Source organism: Emydura macquarii, unplaced genomic scaffold (genome assembly GCF_026122565.2).
Source record: "Emydura macquarii macquarii isolate MOO-44397 ecotype Brisbane River unplaced genomic scaffold, CSIRO-AGI_Emac_v2 contig_1363, whole genome shotgun sequence".
Taxonomy (NCBI): domain Eukaryota; kingdom Metazoa; phylum Chordata; order Testudines; family Chelidae; genus Emydura; species Emydura macquarii.
The window spans coordinates 8791409-8818429 of NW_027131500.1; the positions used below are offsets into that span (position 1 = coordinate 8791409).

General features: G+C 44.4%; 1 protein-coding gene across 3 annotated transcripts in view; it reads right to left on the reverse strand.

The window, feature by feature from the left end:
- Window positions 1–27021, reverse strand: part of GALNT7 (polypeptide N-acetylgalactosaminyltransferase 7) — a 116291-nt gene that overhangs the window by 17890 nt on the left and 71380 nt on the right. Inside the window, exons 4-9 of one of the 3 annotated variants that reach the window (XM_067551728.1) lie at window positions 16688–16818; window positions 16326–16405; window positions 13793–13975; window positions 13450–13632; window positions 10302–10419; window positions 8707–8829 (exon numbers count right to left, since the gene is read on the reverse strand). In XM_067551728.1, coding sequence (XP_067407829.1) covers window positions 8707–8829; window positions 10302–10419; window positions 13450–13632; window positions 13793–13975; window positions 16326–16405; window positions 16688–16818 — 818 coding nt within the window. The remainder of the gene's footprint in view (window positions 1–8706; window positions 8830–10301; window positions 10420–13449; window positions 13633–13792; window positions 13976–16325; window positions 16406–16687; window positions 16819–27021) is intronic. The other 2 variants (XM_067551725.1, XM_067551726.1) reach the window with 2 other exon arrangements.

Sequence of the window (27021 nt, forward strand, 5' to 3'; positions counted from 1 at the left end):
CAGAATTCTTCCACTGACTTTGTGGTGTCTATACTGGAGAATAGGTCAGCCTAATGACATCTCTCTGGGGCATACATTTTTCAACCTAAGTTTTAGGTATTGACATGCCTTAAACAGTTCAATTGATAACAAGAGATATTCCACCTCCTCTCCCAAACCTGCATTGGCTCATCAATACTAACAGGAATTATCATAATCTTAAACTTATTTTATAATTAATTTATTATATTATTATTATAAATAAATAAAAAGTGTAAAATGAACTTTAACTTAAGTCTTATCCCCCCTTGTCTTCGTTTTCTTTCTTGTAACAGGGTGTCTAGCTAACTGTTATGTGAGGTGTCCAGCACACATTTTACCCAGATTCTTATATGGACATCATCACTAGTATTTGAATGCATCTATCAACACATGGTTCCTTCTTTCAGCATGGTACAGACAGTGTTAACAATATGCAGTTAACACATTCTTTTCATTAAAGTAAGCAGATATGACTGAATACACAAGGGAGCAGAACTGTTTAGTAAGACGGTACCAGTTTTACATTTCTGAACAGAACTGCACTTTAAACTAGAACAGAGTATTATTATAGCACAGAAGTATTTACAAGGATAGAAGTAAAGTATATTTTACCCAATAGGGAGAAAATGATTCCTGATGAGGAACTTTTCATATAAGCAACAAGTGTTTCAATCAGATTTATCAAACTAAGGCAGTTAAAATAAAGGACTTACTGACTATTCTTAAAGGAAAATGAGGGTTCTTTAAATAAGGACAGTACAGCAACTTACAGTAACTTGAGTTAAGGTATTTTGTCCCAGTGGGTGCTCCACCATAGGATGAGCATGTGCCTGTAGCCTGTTGACCAGAGAATTCAAAGCAGTATCTGAAGGCTCATGCCTGCTCAGAGCAGCATGTGTGGCTTCCAAACAAGGGCATATAATGAGGCATGGACCTACTGCCACTCACTTCCTTCTTGACTGTGAAGCAGAGTCTCCAGAGCTGAGAGGAAGGGAGGTGGAACACCTATAGGAACAAAACATCTCTAAGGACTCAAGTTACTGTAAGGCAAGTAATCTCTCTCCTTTAAGTATTTGTGTTCCACTATAGGAGACTCCCAAGCAGTAATTCAGTAAGGAGGCTAGTGCTGAGGAGGCAAGTCCAAGATGGTTCACAGGACTCCATCGCCAATGGTAGTATCATCCCTGGTAAAATGGTGTAATGCTTGGCAAAGGTATGAATGGAAGACCAAGTTGCTGTACTATAAAATTCTGTTCTGGGAACATCCTTTCAGTAGAGCTACAGATGTGGATTGAACTCCAGTAGAATGTGCTGTCACCCTGTGAGGGAGCTAGCTGCATCCTAGCAGATTCATAACAGGTTGAGATGCAACCTGAAATCCATTTTGACAGTCTTTGAGTAGAAACAGATTGATCCATCATCTCCTCCGCAAATGATACACAACTTAGGAAGGCCTTAATCCTGTCAAAGTAGAAGGCAAGGACCCTTCTGACATCTAGTGTATACTGGCTAGTCCGCTTCTCTGGAGGCATGAGATTTTGGGTAGAAAACATTGGCAAGCGAACCTTTTTATCAATGTGGTATTCCAAAGAGACCTTCAGGAGGAAGAGAGGATGAGGATGCAGTGTAACCTTATCTTTATAAAAGGTAGTATATAGTGGGTCAGCCATAAGAGCACTGAGCTCTCCTATTCATCTTCCAGAAGTGATGGCTATGAGGAATAAAGTCTTGGAGATGTGGAAGAGGGAATAGGTTGCCCTTGGTTCAAATGGAGATTTCCTCAGGGCACTGAGAACCAGATGGAGGTCCTGCCATGGGGCTGAGTTCCGTACAGGGGGGAAAACAAGTTGCATAAGCCCTTAAAGAATTTAGCTGTGGTGAGATGGGCAAAAGACAGAGAATCCTTCAACAGATGAATAGACACTATTACAGTGGCCAAATGTACCCTGCTTGAGCTCAATGACAAACCTTGCTTCTTTAAATCCAACAGGTAGACCAGGATTTTGGAGAGTGGAACCTCTGAGGCTTGGGAAGAATGAAGGGGAACACTAGAAGTGGAAGCATTTCCACTTCTGAAAGAAAATTTTGCGAGTACTAGCTTTCCTGCTTGATAGAAGAACTGATTGGATCTCAACTGAACAGGTTAGTTCCATGCTCAAGAATCATCCAGGAATCATGCTCTCAGGTTCAAGAGGCGAGGTTGGGATGGATCAGGGTCCCTAAGTTCTGCGTCAGGAAAGCCTTCTTGATAGGAAGACAGAGAGGTGTTGTTACAGAGGTGTAGGAAGTTGGAGTACCACACTTGTCTTGGGCAGGATTGTGCTGAGGATAACCCTTGCTCTTTCCTGACACAGTCTGAGTAAGGGCATTAGAATTGGAGGTAGAAGCAGGCAGGCATACATTTAGGGATGGGGCCATGGTGTTATGAGGGCATCACCCAATGAGTGGCGGCTGTATCCTCCCTTGGAGCAGAAAAGGTGGCATTTCATGTCATTTGGGGTGGCAATAAGGTCTGTTTCTGGGGAGCCCCAAGTCTGGCAGATCCCATGGAAGACAGAATCAACCACTGAGCTCCCATTTCTGGTCCTGAAGAAAACGTCTGCTCAGCGAGTCTGCAACTGTATTCTGGAAGCCTAGAAGATAAGACAATTGAGATCTTTATCTGATGGGAAATGCACCAGTTCAACAGCCTTAATGACTCTGGTATCTTGACTGGTATAATGACTGGTATCTTGCTCTGCCCTGTTGGTTGATAATATATTGCTGTCCTTTTGTCCATCATTACACTGACGGAGTGACCCTGTATGGGGTGAAGGAAGTACTGGTGAGTGTAACGAATTGCTGTCAGCTCCAGAATGTTGATGTGGAATGTGACCTTTTGTGCAGACCACTTACCCTGGACTGTGGCCCCTTGGAAGTGAGCTCCCCATCTCAGTACAGAAGTATCTGTTGTGAGGATCTTTGAGGGTGAGGGATGTGAGAATGGGGTCCCCACGCAGACTTTCAGTGGGTCCTTCCACCACCTGAGTCCAGTACTTTGAGGTACTGTACTACATTTGGAGAGACTGTGTCTGTTTGGGATGTACACTAGCCTTAGCCATGTCTGAAGGCACCTAAGGTGCAGTCTCGCATGAGGCACAAGAACATGGAGATTGACATGTAACCCAGGAGTTATAGCAAGTTCTTGCAATTGTTTGCGGGCTGTGTTGTATTATCGAGATTAGAATGGACAGAGTGCAGAATCTCTCTTTGAGAAGACAGGCTGTGGTGATTAGGGAATCTGGAGTGGCTCAGATGAAGTCTATTCTTTAGATTGGGGTCAGTGTATTGGGGTCAGTTCCTTATTGATGTGAATACTCAGAGAGTGAAATAGGGCTAGAGCCCTGTAAACCTCCAACTGGACCTCTAGAATGATCAATCCTAGGAGCCAATCGTCCAGGTAAGGAATATGGCTATGCTCCATTGATGAAGGAGGGCTGCCACTGCTGATAGAAACTTTGTAAAGACCCTTGGGGCTGTGGAGAGTCTGAAGGGAATGACTCAGTATTGGTAGTGTTATAAACCTAATTTGAAGCATAGGAAAATGTTTCTGGGATGAGTGGAGAACCACATGAAAGTAGGCTTCCTGGAGGTCGAGGGCAACAAACCAGTCTACTGGACATAGGGATATGATTACTGCAGCTAGCATCACCATCCTGAAGTGCTGAGAAAGGATACAGGTATTCAGGTTTCTTAGGTCAAGGATTGGTCTCCCTTCTCCACCCCCTTGAGATCTAGGAAATAGTTGGAATAAAACCCTCTTCTGATGAGCTCTGGGGGAACTGGCTCAATTGCCCACAGAAGCAGGAGAGACTGAACCTCGTTTCAAGAGATCTTTGTGAGGGGGTCCCTAAAGAGAGGCAGGAAAGGCAGAAGGCGGGGGGGATAGTGTGGAAGTGGATGGAGTATCTGCAATACTGGTAAACCAGATGTCAGCTCTTGCCAAATCTGTAGGCATCATCTGAGCATTGGCAAATTCATAGCTGGAAACCAGACCGGCTCACCTATATTTTAATATAGTTCAAGATATGTGTTAGACTTGTAAGGATGTATTTAGTGTTTAGACTCTATACAATAGTTGCTGCATACATTAATCTTACTCTTAATGTCTATTCCATGCTACAAGGTAAAATATAAGTTTATTTTATAATTGTAAAAATGCCTGCTCTGAACTTGAAAACTCAGATGGGAAGAGTGGCTCTCCCCATTTATCCAGGAGGGCTATCAAAATTAAGTGGGTCATTGTAGGACAAAACCTTTATTCATTGCCCCATCCATCCATAGAGAAGTATGTGCAGAAGGCCTCGTCCCATCAGCTGGAATGCTGGAAGAGGGAAATAAAGATAACCGATGAAGATTTTTCATCTCTTTGCTGTTTGGACTCTTATAAGAGCTGGAGCTAAGAAACAAAAAGCATAAAATCCCCAAGGTCAACCTGGGTTAGCCTTGAAAAAACATTCAATGCTGACAGATTACTAAATCTGTCACTTTTTGAAGCACAGCATGAAACTCATTTGTGCATATATATTGCCTGCTCTAACCTGTAAATAACTAATTTATTTTTCCTAGTTAATAAATCCTTAATTAGTTTACTATAGGATTGCCTACCAGTGTCGTTTTTGGGGTGAGATCTAAGATACAAATTAATCTGGGGCAAGTGACTGGTCTCTTGGAACTGGAAGCAACTTGAATATTTTGTGATCTTTGGTGTAAGTGACCATTTATTACTAAGTTCAGCTTGCATGAGTGGCAAGATAGACTGCAGAGCCCAAGGGAAAAAAGGGTTACTTACTTTTACGTAACTGTTCTTTGAGATGTTCCTTGAGTCCTGAGAGTCCCTAAATGTGCTCCATACCCCAATGCCAATGCATCCGTGACTAGAGACATTGAGGGCTGAGGCCTGAAGAAGGGTACTCCTGCGCATTGATTGAGGGTTGAGCCACCACCAGAAGGACTTGATAACCTGAAGGGAAGCGAAACTATCTTGTCCAGTTTGTAGGCTTGTCAAGGTCTGCTCCAGGGCACAGATAGTCCTGTAGTCCTGCCTAGGCTGTGTAGGGGAGGTTGTTCTTTAAAGTGCTTTCTCTGAGGAGTTGGTGTATGAAGGCCCAAGGACTTCAGTGTTGCCCTTGAAACTTTTAGGCTGTGGAGCCTGGAGTCCATCTGTTCCGAAAATAACCCCAAGCCTTCAAAGGGCAAGTCCTGGTGTCCCATGAGATGAAGTTATAGTGGTTCAATATTGTTTGCTGGTTCACAATCCGAAGCTGAAGGCCCCCGATGGAGTAGACCTTTCTGCCGAAGAAGTCCAGCTTCTTTCGGTCCTTGGACTTAGAGAGGCAAGGGCAGCAAGGCCCATCACCTTTCTCATTCACAACCGCTACCACCAGTGACCCCATCTGCAGATGAGTGCAGAGGTATGCAATGCCACTTTTGAGGGGCCTTCCAGTGCTAAAATGTCCACCACAAGGTCCACTGACTCCCACCACTTCTTCTGCTTGGAGCCCTAAGTTCTGGGCCACTCTCAGTAACAGCTCCTAGTGGGCCCTATTGTCCATGGGGCGTGGAGCAGTTGAAGTTCCTGCCACCGCCTCATCGGGGAATGATGATGACGACGCTCTGAGCTGTGCCAGGCCTTCTCCTGACCCTCAGGATCGTGGGTTCTCCCTGCGTGGAGATCTCGTGCTTGGTGCCAATGTCGTGCCCAATGCTGATCCTCAGATCACCCTCTCTGCCTGCCTTGGGGCCAAATCTCAGTGTCAGGCAATCCTCAAGCGGTGGGGGAGCTTGTCCTTCTGAGTTGAAGGACTTGAGGCCTCTACGATAGGAATCCTCAGCCACGGGGTCCAAAAGGGCCATTGCACAGGCACCTGCCACTGCGCTGGCTAAGGGCCCATGACAGGGACTTGTCCCATCTCCTGTCTGTATCAGCGCTACTTTGACCAGTGCTGGCTACACCAGGAGATTTACGACTCCACTTCGAACTCCGATGACCGTGACTTCAAATGTGGAGACCATAGTGGTGCCGATCGAGACGGTGCCAAAGAGTAGTGCCGTGGAGAGGATGACTGGTGCCGCATCATGGCCAGTTTGCCTTCAGACAGCCTGGCAGGGGACTGCTGTGCTATCATGGCTATCAGGTCTCTGGCTGCTTCGAACATGTCCATAATGGAAGGGAGATCTAATTTTTCCACTTGGTTCTCCCTTACAGGGGAGTCCACTGGCACAGGACTTGACGGACCCCTCTGCGGGCCCGGAGTCAACGGTGCCGCCTCCGAAGGGGTAGGTGCTGGGTGCTCCAGCCTGGGATGCACACCGTTATATCTGTCTCTCCCCACTGTTCTCACTGTGAGTGAGTGCCCCCTGTCAGTTTTCTTGTGCCTCTTGTGCGGCATTGGTGAGTGGGAGCAGTCCCAGGCTGACTTTGGCACCGGTGAAAGGTGGTGCCAAGTATCTGTAGGTAGAGAGTCCTTCCTCAGCACCACAGACTCCCTAATTGAGGTTGGCACACTCCGCACTGATGTGCTAGGTGTAGGATCTGACTGGCCTGGTGGTTGGGATGAAGAGCTGCATCCATAAGGTGTTTCAGCCTTACCTTCCTCTCTTTCTTGGTCTTAGGACGGAATCCCTTGCAAATCCTACAGTGATCTCTCTGGTGGGATTCACCTAGGCACTTCAAGCAGGATTTGTGGGGATCACCCTTTGGCATAGACTTAGTTTGAATCCTTGGGATCCAGGCATTCCCCGATTTCCTGGTTGGGGGGGGGGGACTTACTGGGGGAGAAACCTCCCAAATAGAAGCTTAACTGAAAACTAACAACTAAATCTAATTTAACTGTTTACAGGTTCAGCGACTGATACCACTAGGGAAAACACTTGCCGAAGCAAGAGAAAAAAGACACACAGCTCCAATGACTGTCATGGGCAGTAAGAAGAAACTGAAGAGGCGACGGATCAGCAGCGCCCTATATATGGCGGCGCCATAGAAGCACGACTCCAAAGGGTGCCTGCACCGACCTGAAAGTAGTCCTGAAAGTTGGTCAGTCAGTGCCTATAAATGATGCAGTACTGGCAGGTACTGGGGTCTCTTTCTGGGTGGAACCATATAAAATTGTTTGCAGAGATGACCCAAGGGATTCCAGTAAGGCCACGGGGGGGGAAGGGGGGGGGCGGGAGGAGGGGGAGGAGGAGAGGAGGTGGTAGAAGAACAGTCATCAGGGATACTCATAATTCCTGGCTCTTGGATGTCTGGTGGGGTCTGAAAGAGTCTCTTTAAAATACTGGCTTAGTGGGCTGTAGTGGTAAGGTACCAAAAAAGAGTCCTGTACCAAGGCCTCAGAGTCTGAAGAAGAATCATCACCCAGGGTTGAAGGGGGGAACCTCAATCCTGGGTGGTGGTACTGAAAGCTGGAGGTCCAACTAGGGTTCAAGCTGTCTGAGCAATATTGGGGATTGGACCCCGATAGAGCATCATACTAGGGAAGACTCCAATACCTCTGTTATAAACAGGTCCTGCAGGGAAAGAAATCTGGAGGGCAATGGTATCCAGAAAACTGTGTCCAATACTAGGACCTGGCATTGCTGAGATGTTGAGCACATACTGATGAGGCTTGTAGCAGAGCTTCTCCAATCTCAGAGCTCTCGTGTAAGGCAGATGACAGTACCAGGGGCCTACGTAGGAGTCTTGTGCACATCTCGGTGACTGGAAGAGTCAGTAGGTACTGCGGTAGACTGTTACCTGTGCTGTCTGTTAAAAGCCTTGTCCACACACTGCTTCTTGTGTGGTACCAGTGGCTTGGTACCAGGCTCTTATAGAACATCAGCTATACCTGTTGTGGAATGTGCGGTCTCCTTAGAGAGGAATTTATGAAGTGACTTACCCTTCTTGTTAGGCTCTCTGGAAGAAGAAAGAGGCTTCGTTTAAGAAGTCCTAAACTCTGAAGGTGTTGCTGCCACTGAGACGGCCTGGGATGTTGAGGACAATGTACGGTAGTGGGGAGAGATGACCCCATTGGGCTAGTGAACACTCCATTAGCAGGAGCTTCAGTCTAGCCCCCCCACTTTCCATGACCTGCTTTTAAATCCCATACAATCCTTACACTTAAACTGGACATGGATGTCTCTGAGGCAGTAAAGACCACTCAAATGCTCATCAGTATTGGGAAAAGTCCTGGGGCAGGTATGGCAGGACTTAAACTCCAGGGTTGTTTGGCATAAGACAGACTGGTAGTGGACCAAAGGAGAGACTGGGTGGGGCATGTGTGGGGGTAAGTCCCCTTCTAAAACAACTGTATAAAACTAAAGATATCAAATCATGAAGAAAATAAAGGAAAAAAATTAAAAATAAAAATAGTATACAAGCTGAGAATCAATGGACACCCAATCACGCTATCTCAAGCCACAGGCGGTTGAGAAGGAACTGAGTGACATCAGATCCATTCCTCCTTATATACTTTCATTTGCAGGCACAAGATTCTGCTCTATTTTGCATTCTCTGGTCAAAAGTGCATGGGCACATGCGCATCTTATGGTGGAGCACCCCAATAGAGACCTATACTGGAAGACTTGTAATAAAGAAGAAATGTTGTATACATACAAGAATCGTTATTTAAGTTAAAATCACTCTGTAGTTTTAAAGTAAAACCTCACCTTTAGCGTAGGAGAGGACCCAACATACACAGGGGGTGGATTTCCTTGCCAACCCTGGAGACGATAAATGTGTCCAACACGAGAACAAGGAACAAACAATAACTTCCCTCCACATTGCCAGATCTACAAGTTCAAGAAAAGAGTCATGGAAAAGTTAAATAATGTTTCGGCCAGATCAAGTGTAGTTTTGAGAAATGCAATGTATATATAAAATCCTCACATGGAGGCGGAGAATGTATCAGATCAGACTAAGCTGATGGGGGGGTTACAAAAAATTTATCAGATTAAACTCAATGCCAACAAAGCCCCATTAAAGGACACCAGTATGCAATTTGGATTCTCTCTCAGTTTTGAAGCAGTTTTCTTAAGATTCTCCTTCTGCCACTGCTTCTGAAGAGATCGAGCCTCCAGTTAATGGAAACCCATTTACCCATCAACATTACTGTTAACACTAAAACCAAAAAGAGGTGAAGAACCCCAAAGTGAAAAAGTCTGACACAAAAATACGCACACACGTCCCACTGTGGGGTCATCCATTACATTTAAGAAAAACAGTTTAAACGTTGTATAAATAATGCTGCTATTAAATGTTTATAATTAAAGATTGGCCTGAACTGTCACACCTGATCTGAACCCATTAAAACACTGGGGATCAGATTAGGATTGAATGACTTGGGACCAATATTTTACTTTCTTCACTTTGCAGACCTTATTATCCTATTGGTTTTCTTTCAGCAGTTTTGTTTAAATGTTTACCTAAAGAGGTTTTCTTTACAAATTCTGATATTACATAATGCTATTATATTTGCAAGCTCGAGTACAACATTGGTTAAAGTGGTTTTCAGTTCTTCTGAAGAATTGTGTTCAAATTGGGTTTTCATCCACAAGTTAAACTAGTTTAAATGGGCTCATTAGGAAAGGTCTGATTGCAACACCAACCTGATTACAAATGTGCTCAGTCACTTTAATAAAATTCAACCCAAATTAAAGGGTGACTGTCAAGGACATCAGATCAAATTAAGTCGAAAACATTTGTTCCTGTTATCGGGACAGTTCTCTGTTCTGCCTGCACCTGTGTCCTTGGGACATAAGAAACGAATTCTTATGATCTTAAATGTCCTGCTAGATGGAAGAGCATGCTTGTTTCTAGCAATCAAAACAAAGTCCAGTACCCTGGTGATGAGTCACTTTGCTGGGATTTTTCCATTTTATATTTCCTTGTTTTGGGAAGCCTATTTTACTTTATTTTAAAAAGAATTTTCCATAATCATGGAACTATAGGATCATTTTTCACCCAGAAGGCTGGTGGGGAAGGGGGAAAACATCAGCAGGTTAGTTTTCTTGACAGCATTCTTTAAAGTCACGTCCATCTATGTTACACATACCCATTCAGAGGGATACGATAGCTTAGCTTACATAACTGCTTTTATTAAAAAAAGAGCACTTTTTTTTACTCTCCTTATACATATGTATTAAATACAACTGCTCTACAGTGTTTTTTAATTTATTTGAAATAAATACAATGGATTGTCTATAATTATTTCTAGAACTAAGTTAATTTTTCATTTTAAAAGGGAGATCAATTTTGCTGTTACCTTGTAAGAAATTTCAAAGTTTTCACCACCCCAGATTTGAAGACCTGGATCATACAGACCCAGTTCAAAGAAGAAGTCACGTTCAATGGCAAATAACCCACCAGCCATTGCAGGGGACCTAAGAGAAAGAACCAACAAAATAATTCTTTTCACCAACAGAACATGACAGTCCTCTGGGGGGCAAAAAAGGTTACTCTTAATATAAGAAGCAATTTTTTGTTAATGCATGTAAAGGATTAAACTGATGGCAATCCATTTAGAAATTATTAGGCTTTATTACTGGTTCATTATAAACCTGCAGTGATTGTCTGAATTTGCCACTTGTGTTAGGTTTTAAGACTTCACTGATTGAATTTCAGTTCTGAATTACATAGAGCATTGGCCCACACTTTTCAGGCAGCCAATCTGCATCTAAAGTTATATGCCACTTATTGCCATGACAAGAACCATTGTGGCGACAAACAGACAACTTTGTCTGTTCATCTCTTGATGCATATGCCAGCATGTGCAGTAGACTGGACTCTACAGTATACAAATTGGGTTCTGAGAAGCTGCCACTTTGAAATCGAATCATGCAACATTCTAGTTATAGAGTTTTATCCATTTTTTTAAAAATAGATAAATGTGAAACTAGTGGGAGGGCCAGACTTGGAGAGGATAAATAATTGAGAATTATTCTCAATGAAATTTTTAAGAGGGGAAGTGTATAGGCTTCACACCTTTTGTTTAATAAAATAGTTTTGTAAAGTCTTCTACATATGCCAAAATGTTGATAACATTCAAAACTGTTCAATGAAAAAATGTTTTAGTTTTGATTTAAGCATTTTACTGCAATGGTTGCAAACAAAATTGTTTAGGAATGTGCTAGCACATGAGAAAGTGAAACTAGCTAGGCTATTTTCATTGAACTAGTATTGTGCCTTACAACTCAGGATCAAAAAGCATTGTAGAAAAATTAACGAATTAAGCCTCACCCTATGAGATAGGCAATTCATGTGAAATAAGAAAAAAAGATAAGGAAACAGGGCTACAGAGTCCCCTGATCACCAAAGTGATCTGTGGCAGAGACAGGCAACGAAACCAAAGTCTCCAGCCTACTCTTGCTGAGCTAAGCAAAATCTAAGTAAATTAGTAACATAAAATGTGAATAGATTTTAAAAATCTGCTTTGTTTCATGGTGGCATCATTAGTAACATTAATGAATCCTTTAATATATTGAATTTTTAACTTGATAGTGTCCCTTTTAAATATTAATGGCTATATATTCCCCTCCTGCACAGAAATGCATGGAGGGGAACAATTTAATACTAAAATTAAGCTGCAGAGTTAACATGCTCTCTGTCCAACCCAGAAGAGTGATAAGAGTGCAGAGAGGAAAGCCAACAAAAGCAAGAAGATTGTGGATCTATCACTGAGAAAAATCTCTGATCATGTATTGTGGGCTCTTTCTGCATGTTCCCCTTGACTACACTAATGACTGTAGTTGTTTTCGACATTCTCTTTTTCCACACAGTTGTTGTATCATATGGATCCTTTTCAGAGACCAAGGAGCTGTATAATGCATGGGGTGGAACATCCTGTGTTTTTTCTGCATTTTCGCTTTTTCCAAGCACCCCAAAACTAAAGGAGAGCACAGGCCTGAAATGCTGAAGTTTCAATCTTCAATCCACACAAGCTCAGCAGTTTATTTTACAAGGTATGAGGTAGTAAGTACTAAGATTTCTGAGAATCTTTCCACATTACAAAATCTTTCTTTTCTTTTTTATGTTTAAGAACCAGTTTATTCTGCCTACACTATTTTCAGCAAAATGATTAGCTGATTTTACTTGTTTTCATATTACCTCAGTACAATGTATGTATAACCTGGGCATAATGGGATATGGTTCTTTTTCTGAAAGAGGTATAAAGGTCAATAATTCAACTATTATGGTTGTCACGTAAACCATTTTTAAAAATTTTCATCCTCAGAATTGTTTCTGAATACAGTTTAAGGATATTAAACAGCTGTGGACAAAGAATGTGATAGCAACCTTTAAAACAGTTTAACACTAACTAGTTTAGTGCTGATAAAGTTCCAGTGTGGACAGCCTTCTTTCTCAGTGAAAGTATATTGTCTATATTACAAGTACTGAATAGACCAAAGCATAATAATTTCCTTGAACATGTTTTGCCATTCTTGAAAAGAAGAATCACAGGGTGAGGACTGAGTGAAGTATAACATCAGTTCCTGCAATTTGTTTAAACCACAAATAAAAAGTGATATGAAACACTATTTTCTAAATATGTGAAAGTACTTTCAAATAAAAGTAATATTTGGTTTCAAGATTAAAATAGTGTAAGGGAAAAAACAGAGCAGAACTACAGCCTCCCAAGTCTCAAAAAAAATTCAGTAACACTAATTTTTAAACAAAAATTCCCATGTATTTTTGATAGAAAAGAAAATGTTCCCACTCATGAAGCAAAAGAAATAGGATGGAATACATGAAATTCATTAGAACCATCCCACAAGATAGACTGGAATTCTTTTTAGTTAAGTACATTACAGAAAGCAAACTTAAAGCTAGCAGGTTATCTTCCTAAGATTTCAAAGTAGTGCACTTGTATTTCTCAGATTGGACCTTCCATAAAGCAAGTGGAACTATATGACACAAAAAGAGGGCTATATTATTCCTGATGCATTTGCATTAACTCACTAACAAGAGTTGTACACATGCATCCATGAGGAAAATCAGCTTAAACTTTTTATGTATTATGAATTTTTTGGAACATTGGTAGCATGCTTATTATGGAACAAATAGTTAAATAAGCAATTAATTATTATTGTTCCCAAAACTATACCTGAAAAGGGCACATATTAAGAGTTTCATGCATTTTGCTTGGAAACCAAGAATATTTGTTTTCCAAATGAAAATTATTATTCTGAAGTACATCCTATATTTTGCTTGGAGTGTTAAGTACACAATAGCAGAAACAGAGAGGCACAAGGAGTTAGTGAAGCTACATTAGCAGCGTTTGACCAAAATAATGAGTAAGATTTTTTTTTGGACAAAGCATCTTCAGTTGTTACAGAGTATTAAAAATACGTGCAAGTATTTAGTAGATCAGTATCTCCTTAAGAAGAGAAATGGGTAAGTGATTTAGTGATTACCGATACGGCTCAGTTTTTGTCTTTCTCATTTCCTTCTCTTGCTTGGTCAAAGGCACCCTCTTCCATAGCATACTCCAATCCCATGCTCCTCTAGCAAACCCATCTTCATCACCACCCCCTTGGGGTATAATAGAATATGTGTTGCCATCTACGACATCTATGAGCGGCACAGTGCATGTGGTTCTGCAGGGTTGTGGATGACGGCAGGGAGGATGAGGTTAGGAACAAAGACCCACGTGTCACATTTACACGAATCGTAGTTCATGGGAAAAGAGGGGGGAAAAATGAGATGATTTAGATATGCATTCAAAACAATTCACAGAATAAAAACAGCACGCTTTACCGATAAGGCTCAGTTTTATGCTTTCTTTTGGCCTTTTCCTTGTGGCTTAATGGAATTCGTTTCCACAGCAAACTCCAGTCCCAGGCCCCTCTGGCATAACCATCTTCATCCCCACCTTGCTGCGGCTCAATGGAATAATCATTCCCATCTATGTAATCTATTAGAGGCACAGTACATGTAGTTCTGAAACATTTATGGAAGGGGAAGAAAGAGCAAAATATAATTTAAGAAAGAGATGCTATCTAATCTAACACATCCACCATTAACTTTTTAACGGAAATGCAACTTAAATTGAAGGTCAAGGGTAAAGTATGTATTGTCTCAAAAATGTAAAACTCCACTATAAAGAAAGAAAAAAGAAGAAGAGACTTTAACAATTTGCACGTTGATGCAAGAGTGTCAAACACCACAATCCAATGGTCAGAAGCTAAAGCTAGCCAAATTCAGACTGTAAATAAGGCATACATTTTTAACAGTGAGGTTAATTAACCACTGGAACAATTTATCAAGGGTCATGGTGGATTCTCGGTCACTGACGATTTTTAAATAAAGATTGTTGTTTTGTCTAAAATATACTCTCTAGGAATTATTTTGGGGGAAGTTCTATGGCCTGTGTTATACAGGAGGTCAGACTAGATGATCAGAATTGTCTCTTCTGGCCTTGGAATCTGTGAATCTATTAAACGCATACGGAAAGCAGACAAGTATGGCTGACATGTTGACATACCAATCCTGATATTAGCCTGATAAAACATTGTCTGGGGCAATGAGGGGGGAAAAAATTGGTGACCTGAGAGGGTTAGAGGAAAGGGAATGTACAGATCTCATTATTTTATAATTTCTGCTATTAATGTGGGATCTCAGCGGTCAAAAAGCAAAAAAAAAATTTAGTTCTTCCTGTTGCAAACAGCCTTTCACTAGTCAAGTCTGTAGAGTATACTGTTGCCCTATAAAGCCATTCTTTCCAGGAAAAAAACAAATTTTGCTGCTGTTGGATCAGGCATGTCTCAGTAGTGGTTTTAAACATACTGGCCAATTCTGTCAGGAGATTCTACATTTGCTTTTTGCAAATACATGGTTTACTGTGATCTATCAGACACAATATGCAATGCAGATAAACATTCTCTTGTTTTTTCTCTCAGTGTTTTCACACTAGGCTCTCCTGATGTATTGAATGAATTGAAAGATTAAGTTTTTCCTAAACACTTCCATTTTAGAGGCAAATGCTACATACAATGAGCAAAATAAACAAAGGAAAATGCCAGCCCAGTGCTTTACCTCCAACCATCAGACTAGAAAAGTAGCTCTTTCATCTAACTCTTTGCAAATTTTCATTTAATAGAATCATAGAAGATTAGGGTTGGAAGGCACATCTATTTCAACCCCCTGCTCAAAGCAGAACCAATCCCAACTAAATCATCCCAGCCAGGGCTATGTCAAGACAGGCCTTAAAATCCTCTAATGATGGAGATTTCAGGGCTTTGTACAATAGAATAGCAGTTTGGTCTTCAGCACTAATACTTCCCCCTAGGTTTTCTCTTTAAGATTATTTCTTCAATTTTCTCCCCAACCTGCCTTTTCTGTCTTTCCTTGGCCAATTAAAGGGACAGAAGCAAGAGGAGTGCATCTATCCCCAAACAACTGAATCACCTATAGACCTGGCCAACCACCAACAGCAAGTCCTGCAAGGCCACTGGAAACTTGTCTCCTGGCATATTTTAAGCCTCTGACATACTTGTGGGTAAGACTGTCATGATACAATATGCTGAGCTATTCAATAGCTTTAAAATAAATATATGCCATCCCCCAACTACTGAATTACTAACTAAAGCTAAAACACAACTACACAGAGCAACTGCAGCAGCAAGGGACTGGAGGCACTTGGGATCCATGCCCTCTTTATAGCCTCCAATGGAGTTTCATGCACATAGGGCTTGTGGTTCCAACATTATCTACTAGCACAAGGTCTGGTCTTGCAGACAAGACAAGCACATCCCAAAGGCGAGGATTTGTTTGAAGTGATTCTCCAACTTTGGATTTAAGAGAAACACAAATATATTTTTGTAGTAACGAAGACTATAATTATTGCAACCTTAAGATCACAAGGGCTTTAGTAGTCAGAAAACTCCCACTAAATCAAAATTGAGCTCTTTCTCTCTCCCCTCTTCCTACCTCCATTTTAAATAGAATACCTTTGATGAGTTTAAACAAGACTATTATTAAAATAGACTGCTCATTCATCTATAGCAGGACATTTCCATAACAGGGGTCATGTAAGATAAATCATTGCAACAGACAGGATTCTCCTTAAATGTAATCCACACTTCAGTATCTCCATTAAAATAAACTAATTAGAGATGTTTTGCATGACTATTTCACTTGTTCAATGACAGTATCTTCCACTTCGGGAGATGATGCAATATTTGTAATGTGTACAACACACTGAATATGGCTTAAAACACGACAATTGTTACTGTGACTATTTTTCTTCTTAGGAGGCTTTCTGAGTTATAGAAAAACAGGATAGCGTTACCTGTCCTTAGATATAGGAGCTACAAGTGGTGCATACCAGTTAACTGCCACCTCACAATGGGCATCAAGGTAAATCAAAACCTTTAAAAACAAAACAAAAACAAAAAAGGCAGGGAGATATAATATCATTTGAGATTTCTGTATGCAAATCACACTTTGATTTAATTAAATGTTATCATATATCTTAAATTTTGACACAAATTTATAAAAGGTTTTTTATTACACTAGAGTGAGGTTTTAAGAATTGAAACTATTTTTATTCCAACACTGTTCATAACAAAATAACAATTTTAAGATTTGTTAAAAATATGTATTTAAATGAAAAGAAAATACAAATTATTTTATTCATCAAACATTTTCTACCTGTCCAAGTTTAGCCTTCTGGGCTCCAATGCTTCTAGCTTGAATTAAACCTTCTCTCCTCTCGTTTCGAAATACCTTTACAAGGCCATTCCATTGTTTGATGTACTCGTCTAGTCTTTCTTTTAAATGCGCTATCAAATAATAAATAATAATAATAATAAAAAAAGATTTTTTTTCACATAACAACAATTAGCTTTACTCTTTTAAGGCAAACTAAATATAACTGACCAGATCTACTAAAGAAATCTAGATGTTCAGAACTAAAAGGGTCTCAAATACAACACTGCCTGATCTATTATTCACAAACTTCTAGTAAATGTGATTGAAAGCTAGATTTGAAGTTCTCTGATTTCATAGTAGGCGTTCTATCTTCAGTACATAAAAAGTTAGTAGCTGCACTCCACTAAAAGATTGCAAAAGATTATGAACCACATTTCAGCAAAGACCATATTCTATGATTCTTCGCGAATGCGGCTCATGATTTCGACTTGATATAAAATTATTTTTGGCAATTTGTAGGATACTTTTGTTATGTGTTTTTGTCATCTAAAGCTGTTTGTCATCTAAAGCATGCTAAAACTTAAGGCAAAGCTCTGCCAGGCCTGGATCCTTCTGTCCCTTTCAACACTCCCTCCCCGGGGTCAGGCAATGTTTCCCACCTATCTCCTCCATGAGTATATCCTTAAAGTGGCCGTTGTATTCACTAAAAGGGGAGACAAGGTAGGTGAGGTAATTTCTTTTATTGGATCAACATCTGTTGGTGTAAGGTACAAGCTTCAGGTCTGGGGAAGGAATCAGAGCTAAATGCAAGTTGGGATTGGGACAGATTGTTAAATAGAAGAGGTAACATGTTGGAGGCATCCACTTGAAATGAAAGGGTTAGATTGTTATGCATAAAGGGTTTGAAATCGGCAATTAAGGATAGCAGATAGTGTGGTATATTACAAATTATTGTGATGAGCCATAAAACCAGCGTCCCTGTAAGTCCATGGCTTTTGGTGCCTAGCAGTTATGAATTTAGGCTTGCCATTTGAAGGTGTTTTTGGGCAAGTTTCCCTTGAAACTTCAGTATTGAAATATCAAAAATGGAGTGATTGCTTTGTGAAAAGTGTTTGACCATGGGTGATATGGTTTTTGTCTTTTATTATTTTTCTGCAGGAGTTCATTTGATAGCTGGTTTCACCCACAGAGCTGGTTTCACCCACAGAGCTGTTATTGGGGCAATTGGTACACTGGATGAGGTACAGCACATGTGATAAGCGTATAAAGGACCCATAAATCTTGAAAGGTCGCCTGTGGGGGGTAATGATCATTGAAGCAGTGGAGATATGTCTGCATGTTTTGCATCTAATGTTCTGGCAGTCTGGTGCCACTTTGAGTTGGTGTATCCTGGTCTGTGGGGAGCTTGCTTCTTTTGATGAAGTTGGTGAGGTTGTTGTCTGAAGGTGAGAAGAGGAGTTTTGGGACAGATTTCTTTCAGGATGTGGTCCCAATCACATATGGGCTGCAACAGTTTGATAACTCCCTGTATGGGTTCCAGTGTGGGGTGGTAGGTGACAAGTAGGAGAGCACAGTCAGGAGGGAGAACTCTCAGCTGCTATTAAACTGGACGGTCTTCTTTTTGAGAAGTTTGTTCCCCATCCAAACCTTGGACAAAAGCAGACAAGGTTTTGTCCAGTATCAGATGGGGGATCCCACTCCGCCCCTTCCAGCTCTAAAAAATGGCATCCCAGGTGGCATTATCTCACATGCACCATGCGTACCAGCCATAGCAGGGCAGCGCTCTCTTAAAGATGGTGTCCCCTGTGCAGCATGACCTCACACACAAGCTCACTCCAGCGGGGGAGGGGCAAGGCACTCTTAAACATGGCTCCCACCGTGTGGGGTGACCTCGCATGCACTATGTGTATGAGGTCATGCCAGCAGGAGTGGACTCATGCTGCTCCTGGACATACCGGAATTTCCAGTATTCTGGGAATGTGTGAGTGGCCGCCTTAGTGGTCAATGGGTTTTTTTTTTCCTGCACTGAAAGAGGTTCTTCCAGGTGAGCCTTTCGGTGGCCCTTTCCATGATGTGATCTACATCCTCAAGGGAAACCTGCACAACACCTTGAAAAACAAGCCTGGAAACTTACATTCATAATTCTGTTAGACACAAGAAGCCATGGACTTACAGGGACATTGGTTTTATGGCTCATTTGAACAATTTGCAATGCACCACACTGCCTGCTATCCTTAACTGCCCACTTCAAACCCTTTATGCATAACAATCTAACCCCCAACTGCCCATTTCATTTCAAGTGCCTCCAACATATTACCTCTTTTATTTGATCTCCCAACCTGTATTTAGCTCAGACACTCTGCTTCCTTTCCCAGTCCTGTAGCTCAAAAGCTTGAACCTTCCAATGACAGAAGTTGATCCAATGAAAGAAATTTCCTCACCTACCTTGTCTCTCTCATATTCCAGGACCAACAGAACTACAACAACATGTCAATAAAAAGAGCAGCTGAAGGACAATGACTGAGAGGTCTAGACTGTGGTCCATCACCTGATCATATCACAAAGTAATACACAAAGTGATAAAGATGGAGAATCACTGATAGTAGACAGAAAATCCTCTGAGGCAGAGAGAAAGTTTCAGGGATGATAGCAGGAGACAGGCTGGGTAGCAGAGAGTAGATGGGGCATTCTTAAATGGCTTTTGGTTACAAATTTGGGAGAAAAAAAAATCAGTAGATTCAGATATAGATACATTCTGGTTTGGAAATCACTTCCTTACAACACAGTTATGGAAAAAGTGTTCCATTCTTGCACAATAACTGCAGGGCCCCCACATGGGGGGTGGGGGAGAGGGGAGAAGTACACTTTACCAGGGCCCGGAGGCCCTGTGGGGCCCGGCCCAGGCTGCAACCCCCATTACCATGAGGAACAAATTTTTCATGGCTCATGAGATTGTATGTGTGTGGGAGAAGGTCCGTGTTACAAGTTTGTGCTGGGGCCGAAAAAATTATGCTTGGGCCCTAAATAACTGCGCACAAAATGATTCAAGTCAGAAAAGTCTGAACCTGCACCAGGCTAGCAGGCAGGTATTGTCTCCATGAAGTTGCACTGATTTAAATAAAGATGTTAATTTAAGCGGATTTAATTAACCCAGTGCAAACCACAGTGTGGACTCTTATTTTGATTTAAGACTGACATATTTCAGTTTAACTTAAATTAATTCAGAACAGGTTTAACCTACACCAAAATAAGCCACTCACTAGTTTGCATCAGTTTAAACCAACACAAGTTTATATGCATAATTTATAATTTAGTCTAATAAATTATTACATTTTACCTCACTTTTGACAAAAACTACTAAGAAGATTCCAATTTTAAAATGTAAGTAATGAGGTTGTGCATTAATAATTGAAATAAAAATGGATTTTTAAAAATCCAAAGTTATCCTCATTTATTTCAGGAATTGTACCCCAAAACCAGTAAACTTTTTGAGCCTGCTCTCTTCCATAGCTACCTGACTTGAAATACTGAAATTATTCAACCCTCCAATAAAAACAAAAACAAAAAAAAAATATTTAGAAATTTGATTATCAAAATCAGTAGGGACAAATTTTGAAAAATCCTCTTCTTCCTTCCCTTACATGTTTCCAAAGCCACTGTAATTCTTTGAGCGTTACAAACATTTCACTTATACCTAAAGACTAAGCTAGAAAAAGGACAATTTATTATATATAAACTTATATGATGTATGTGTTATGCATTATGTATAGGGTACATGACAGGTGCATGATAAACATTTTACAAAATGAAATTAGTGTGGATGCAAAACTACAAGAAAGGTATGAAGTCATCCCACACAAATGTCAATAAAAAGCTTTATGTATATGCCTCATACGTTACAGGAATGTTTTACAGAGAGCTATTAAAAACTGAAACTTTTTCTAACACTTTCTGCCTACAAAGGCAAGTGCTTTAGTTATTATAAATTCACATATGCAGGGCTCAGAGGGAACCATGAAAACCTCTAACACTGATTATGGAACATTTTTTCATAATCAGTGTTTCAGGACTTTGAAGTCCATTATATCAGGCCCTTCAAGGGCTAACAGTGTGTGCCTGTTCCGTCTGGGAAGCTTCTCCCTTTCCAACATTACACAGTTCCAAGGGCTAGCCTTGCAGGGATGCAAGACAGCAAAAAACAAGGTTACTTACCAGTAACTGATGTTCTTCGAGATGTGTTGCTCATGTCCATTCCACTACAGGTGTGTACACGCCTCCGTGCATGGCTACCGGAACTCTTTTCCCTTTAGCAGATCCCGTAGGGCCAGCTCCAGCGCTCCCTGGAGTCCCGCGGACATGCCACGGTATATGAGGCGCTGCCGGCCTATGCCCCCTCAGTCCCTTCTTTCTGCCAACTCCGGCAGCGGGGACAGGGGGTGGGTTGTGGAATGGACATGAGCAACACAGCTCGAAGAACATCAGTTACTGGTAAGAATCTTGTTTTCTTCTTCGAGTGCTTGCTCATGTCCATTTCACTATAGGTAACTAACAAGCAATAGCTTGGAAGTGGGCCGGAGTTAGTGGTGAGCTGCCTGCAGCCCAGCTCTGCTGAAGCCCATTCCTTCCCGCGCCTTGGACAGAGGCGTGGTGGGACGTGAAGGTATGTACCGCCAGCCTGGCAGCTGCTTTGCAGATGCCCTGCTCTAGCTCTTCCGCCAGGAAGCCTGTAGATGGAGCTTGAGCTCTGCTGGGTGAGCTGTGGTGTCCGGAAGTGGCACCTTCACCTGCTTGTGGCCAAATGCGATGCAGGAAATTATTCCCAAGGAAACTGCACTGGGCGAAGACTGGTGAACCTTTCATTCGGTCAGATGCTGCGAGGAAGAGCCGGAACGGCCTTGTACATCTGATGTCGAAGCCAGGACCCCACTCGCATTTTAGCGAGTGGTGCCTTCTCCTCTCCTCCGAACCGTGTGGTTCGGGGAAACCTGGGGAGAGTATATGATTGGTCCAATGAGACTGGGCAATCACCGTGGGCCGGAAGACCCATTGCGGTCTCAACCGAACCTTATCTTCTAGACTACAGTATGAGGGAGGAGCTGTGAGGTCACAGCTCTGATCCTGGAGACCTTCCTTGCTGAGGTAAATACCCCCAGGAAGGTCACTTTCCCGGAAGGCCAGAGTAGAGGGCATGACACTGTGGGTTTTGGTGCCGGGGGGGGGGGGGTAGGGGGGAGGGGAAGGGAAGCATGGGCCGGGAAGGACCAGGTCGAGATCCCAGGGAGGCACTGGGTCGCACGCATACGGATAGAGCCTCCCACCCCCTTCAGGGACCGAACCGCCATCTGACGGGAGGACTACAATCCCCCTTCTAGCGGCTGAAGGAAGGCTGATATGGCTGCTAGGTGGGCCTTCAGGGATGCCACAGTCCCTGGGGCTTTAGCTGCGGCAAGTATTTCCCAGATCGCCTATACTGGTGAGAGGCCAGGCACAGTATCCTGGGACTGCTCCCGGCAGGCACCAGGCACTTCCACTTAACCCGGTATATGACCTGTGTGGAGGGTTTCCTGCTACCCGTCGGTACTCACTGGGCTTGTTCTGAGTGGCTCGCTCATCGCCTCTTGGCCACTGATCTATCACTCCCTGAGGTGTCGAGGGTCCAGGTCTGGGCACCACAGGTGACTGTGACCCTTGGAACTGGGATCGTGTTGGCTCGGAGGCTCCTGAGGCAGGTGATTGAGAAATCCAGCAGCATGCCGAACCCATGCTGGTGTGGCCAAGCCAGAACAATCGAGATGGCATCTGTTTAGCCCCTCCGCGTTTTCAGGAGGACTGTATGCAGGAGGGGAAAGGCGGGAAAGTGAACATGAAGGTCTCTGATCACTACAGACAAATGGCATTGGCGAGCAACCCTGCCCCTTGACCATGGAGAGAGCAGCACTGCGGACACCTCGTGCTGCAGTCTGATATGGATGGATTCCCTTTGAGGAAAACCCCCTCCAGACGGTCGTAGACACCCTTAGTGGGCGCCGCAACCCCTTGATGCGGTCCGGCTCGCTGTACCTCACCCCTGGGAGGTGATTACCACCAGGTCCTAAGGACCGATAGGTTCCCTTCATAAGGCTGACGAATGGGCTCCTGCCACTGTCGATGTAGTACATGGTTGCTATACTGTCTGTCAGCACCTGTACCTCCCCCTGCCCTCGATAAAGCGGAGGGACATTCCATAAGCCCTGCGAAAGTTTTGCAGATCTTTACATTGGTGTGCCGACGCCTCTCCTCCCTTGGCCAGACGTCTTGTGAGCCGTCTTGTGATATGGCCCTTTACCCTCTGCCCGAAGCATCCAACATCAGGGTAACTGAGGGAGCCTGTTCCATGAATGGAACGCCCCTTCACATATCCCGAGGAGTAGTTCACCAGTTTTGGGAGGCTAGGGCTTGCTGTGGTTGGGTTTTTTGTTTTTTTTGGGGGGGGGCTCTGAGGGGAAGAGAGGGGATCGCAGCCTCCCGGTACAGGAGCTGCCTGCTCGGACAATATCCCGGGGCTATGACTGAGACGGCCTAAGCATCAGGCTAGCTATCCTCACCACACAGGTGCAGGCCACCCTGTGACCTATCAGCTGTTGGCAACATTTGGCTGTTGTGGTAGGGCATTTGTGCATGTGGCCCATCCTGAGGGACTCTGTCCCACTGCATGGCTGGGCCAAGAAGGTCTGGTCCGGGAAGCAACCGGTCACGCCGATGCATTCCGCAGACTGCACCTGAGTTAATGTGAACTTTGTGTGTTTACCAGCAGGACTCGCCAGTCTCAAGAGACGCCTGACCGGCTCACACTGCTCTGGGCTTGGGACCTGGGCTTGCCTGGCTGGATCATGCACCATCAAGCGCGCAGCTACCACTGCCAGGCCTTCAGTAAATGCTGTCGGCCAAGTAACAGACTGCGGGGTAAGCCGTAAAGCGTTAGAGGGAGTCAACCCCTACAAAGTGAAGGAACCTTTGAGGATGTGCATCCCTGACATCCAGGGTGGCATACCCGGCTCCTGTTTCCACTACTGGAGCTGGGAGGACCATGCGAGACTTGAGCCCCTTGTTCAGTATTTGTGAGACGACATAGGTCTGCCACCATCCTCAAATCCTCCCCCCCCCCTTTTTTTTTATTTTCCTCGGGGGACGAGGAAGTACCTCGAGTAGAACCTCTTCTGCCATCACTCTCCCACTGCTCCTGGCTGAGGCGGCCTCAACTTCTTCGATGTGGAATTGCCACAGAGAGGGAGGAATGGGGAGGCGTTGAGGGACCGGGGAGGAGGAGACGACTGGGGACCCTAGCTCACTGAACTATTTCAAGGACCCAGTGGTCCGAAGGTCTTCTGGCTTACCCAAGCCTGAAGAAGGGCATAGGGTAGGGCGCTGCCCTTGCGTTCACCAGCAGAAAGGGCCTTTTTCAATTGCCCTATTGTGAGAGAACCCTTACTGAGGGTCTAAGGAGCCAGTCAGGGTGGCTGGTGTCTCCTAGACCCCCTGAATCTGTCCCATTGCCCGTAGGTTGTGAGATGGCCATGGCTGGCACCTCTGCTGCTGCTGTCCTTGGAGACCTGCCTGACACCTGAAGGTCTGTGGCGTGTAACAGCCCAGGGAACAGAGCATGGTCTAGGAGTCCCTGAGACCATGCAGCTTCACCTCTATCCGAACTGAAGAGAAGGCTGACCCATCCACGGAAGGGCGCCGGATGGGCTGCATGGATCTTTTCGGGATATCCTGGGATTGTAGCCACTAACCTCTGGGCATGTCGATGGTGGGGGGTATGGCTCTGCCCACCGAATCAGTAGCAACTGAGGGTGACAGGAGCACTGCTCTAGCTCCCGTGGTACTCTCTTCTGCAATGTCGTACAGGTTCAGCATCTACTGCTGGGCAGGGACTCAGCAAAGTGGCTCACCGAGTCCCCCGAGGGCTCACCTTCCACTTGCTGGTAGTGCTATTGAATAGAGTTTTCCCCAAACAAGTTTGACTTGCAGTTGCCCTTGTTCTCTGGAGTAGAGCCCATCTGCCCTGCCTATCCCTGGGGTTGGCGGGAAGCTCCACCAGGGACCCGGGGCGAGGTGGTGAACAGTATTCAAAACCCCTTGGCTGGATGTAATACTTTTCTCGGCTCATTTAGGCATCGGGCTACGGAGGAGGGGGTTTGCCATGAGACCCTCACTATGTTGAATGCCCCCTCAGTAGCATATTAAAGGTTGTCTGATGCCCATTTTGCTCCTTCGCCTCCAGCCCCTAGGTGGAGGCCACCTCTTGAGCAGTTCCCAGTGTGCCCTAGAATCAACCAGGGCTCGGAAGCATGCTTCATCCGGCGGGGTGGGGGGGGCAGCCTCGGTACCGGGGCGAAACCTCAATGCCGAGGCTGTCTTTGGCATCCAGGCTTGCCTCGGTGTGGGGGGGGGTACTCCTTGGTGCCGAGTCTGTCTCTGGCATCCGAGGTTCAGCACTGCCTCGATGCGGGGTGGGGGATGGGTGGCAAACTCCACGGTGCCAAGCCTATCTCCGGCTACCGGGTTCTGCACCGCCGGGCGAATTCCTCAGTACCGAGACTGACTCCAGTAACCAGGATCAGCGCTGCGTCCTTGCGGGCGAACAATTCGTTGCCAGAGCGGTGGGATGGACCTCACCCGGTGCTGGGGGGGTCAAGACCGGTGTCGGGCAGGCGACTTCACTCTCTGCCTCAATGGAGGTTGGTCCAGCAACCGCGACCTGGGATGCCTTCTAGGGGCATTTCTGCTCTACCCCCATGTGCGCGGGACTCCAGGGGGTGCTGGAGCTGACCCTATGGGATCTGCTAAGGGGAAAAAAGTTCCGGTAGCCATGCATGGTGGCGTGCACACACGTATAATGGAATGGACATAAGCAAGCACTCTAAAAATTTAGTCTGATATCCCCGGTGCAGGGGATTGAGACTGGCGTCGGGAGGGTGACTCCATCTCTCGTCTCGGTGCAGGTTGGCTTGATGATCGTGACTTGGAATGGTTTCTAGGGGAGTGGCACTGCTTCACCCTAGGCAACCAGCCAGCTGGAGATCTTCCTTCCCAAACTAGGGATCTCCTGAGCCATTCAGGGGGTCCCAGTGCAGGCTTCCCCTCCAACACAGGCCCCTTCTCTCTCAGTGGAGGCCGGGGCGTAGGCAAAGCCAACAGGACTCTTGCTGCCTGAAAGGCCTCTGATATAGATGGCACCAGCAGGTGCAGAGGGACTCCTCCCCTGCCAGGAGTCGGGGGCGGCTCCCTGATCCTGTGGTCTGGCCCCGGTGCAGTTTGGTGCTCGACCCCACCTGCTTGGACGGTGCGGGGGAGTGACCGCATTCAAGGCGCTGCTTCTGCTTCTGCTTCTTCTTCAGTACCGGAGATGATGCGTAGTGCCAAGTCGTGGCAGGTGCTGACAGTGTGCTCTGCACTGACCCCACACTTGGTACCAAGACGGAGCGAGTCGGCTCGGAGGCCGGACAAAGCGCTGCCTCCATGAGCAAGACTTTCAAGCGGATTTCTCTGTCCTTCTGAGTCCATGGTTTGAAAGCCTTGCAGATCTTGCACTTCTCCCTGCGATGGGCTTCCCACAAGCACTTCAGGCAGCTGTCGTGGGGGTCGCTGAGTTGGAAAGCTTTCCCGCAGGAGGCACACGGCTTGAAGCCCGGTGACTGGGGCATACCCCGGTCTCGGTTAAGTCCCAGCCGGGACTGGCCCTAGGTACTAACTACCACTATTAACAGTTCTTACTTAATCTAACTAACACAAACAACAACGATAACAGTTCAAAGAATGGGAATGAAGCACTTGCGAAGCAAGCGAAGGCGGAAAGAAGGAACTGAGGGGGCATAGGGCCAGCAGCGCCTCATGGACCGGGGCATGTGTGTGGAGGTCCAGGGGGTGCCAAAGCTGGCCCTACGGGATCTACTAAGGGGAAAAAAGTTCCGGTAACCATGAACGGAGGTGTGCACACACCTAGAATGGGATGGACATGAACAAGCACTTGAAGAACAGCAGTTACTGGTAAGTAACCCTGTTTTCCGAAAGCAATATTAAAGATCAGTTGTACCTTCCCTACGTGTGACATTTGGCAACATAAGACAAATATATTGAGCTATATCAATAAGAAACAAAGGACAGGATATATTCTATTACATACACACATAAAATACACCTTATTGACATACTGTATGCACAATGTGGCCAAGTTGACATTGCTATAAAAACGTTTGCATTCCCTGTGTTTTGGATTTTAAAAGCCTATTAATGCACACTTTTCCATTAAGATAATTAGAGTTGTGATGCTTTTACTAACTTGGCACTGAATT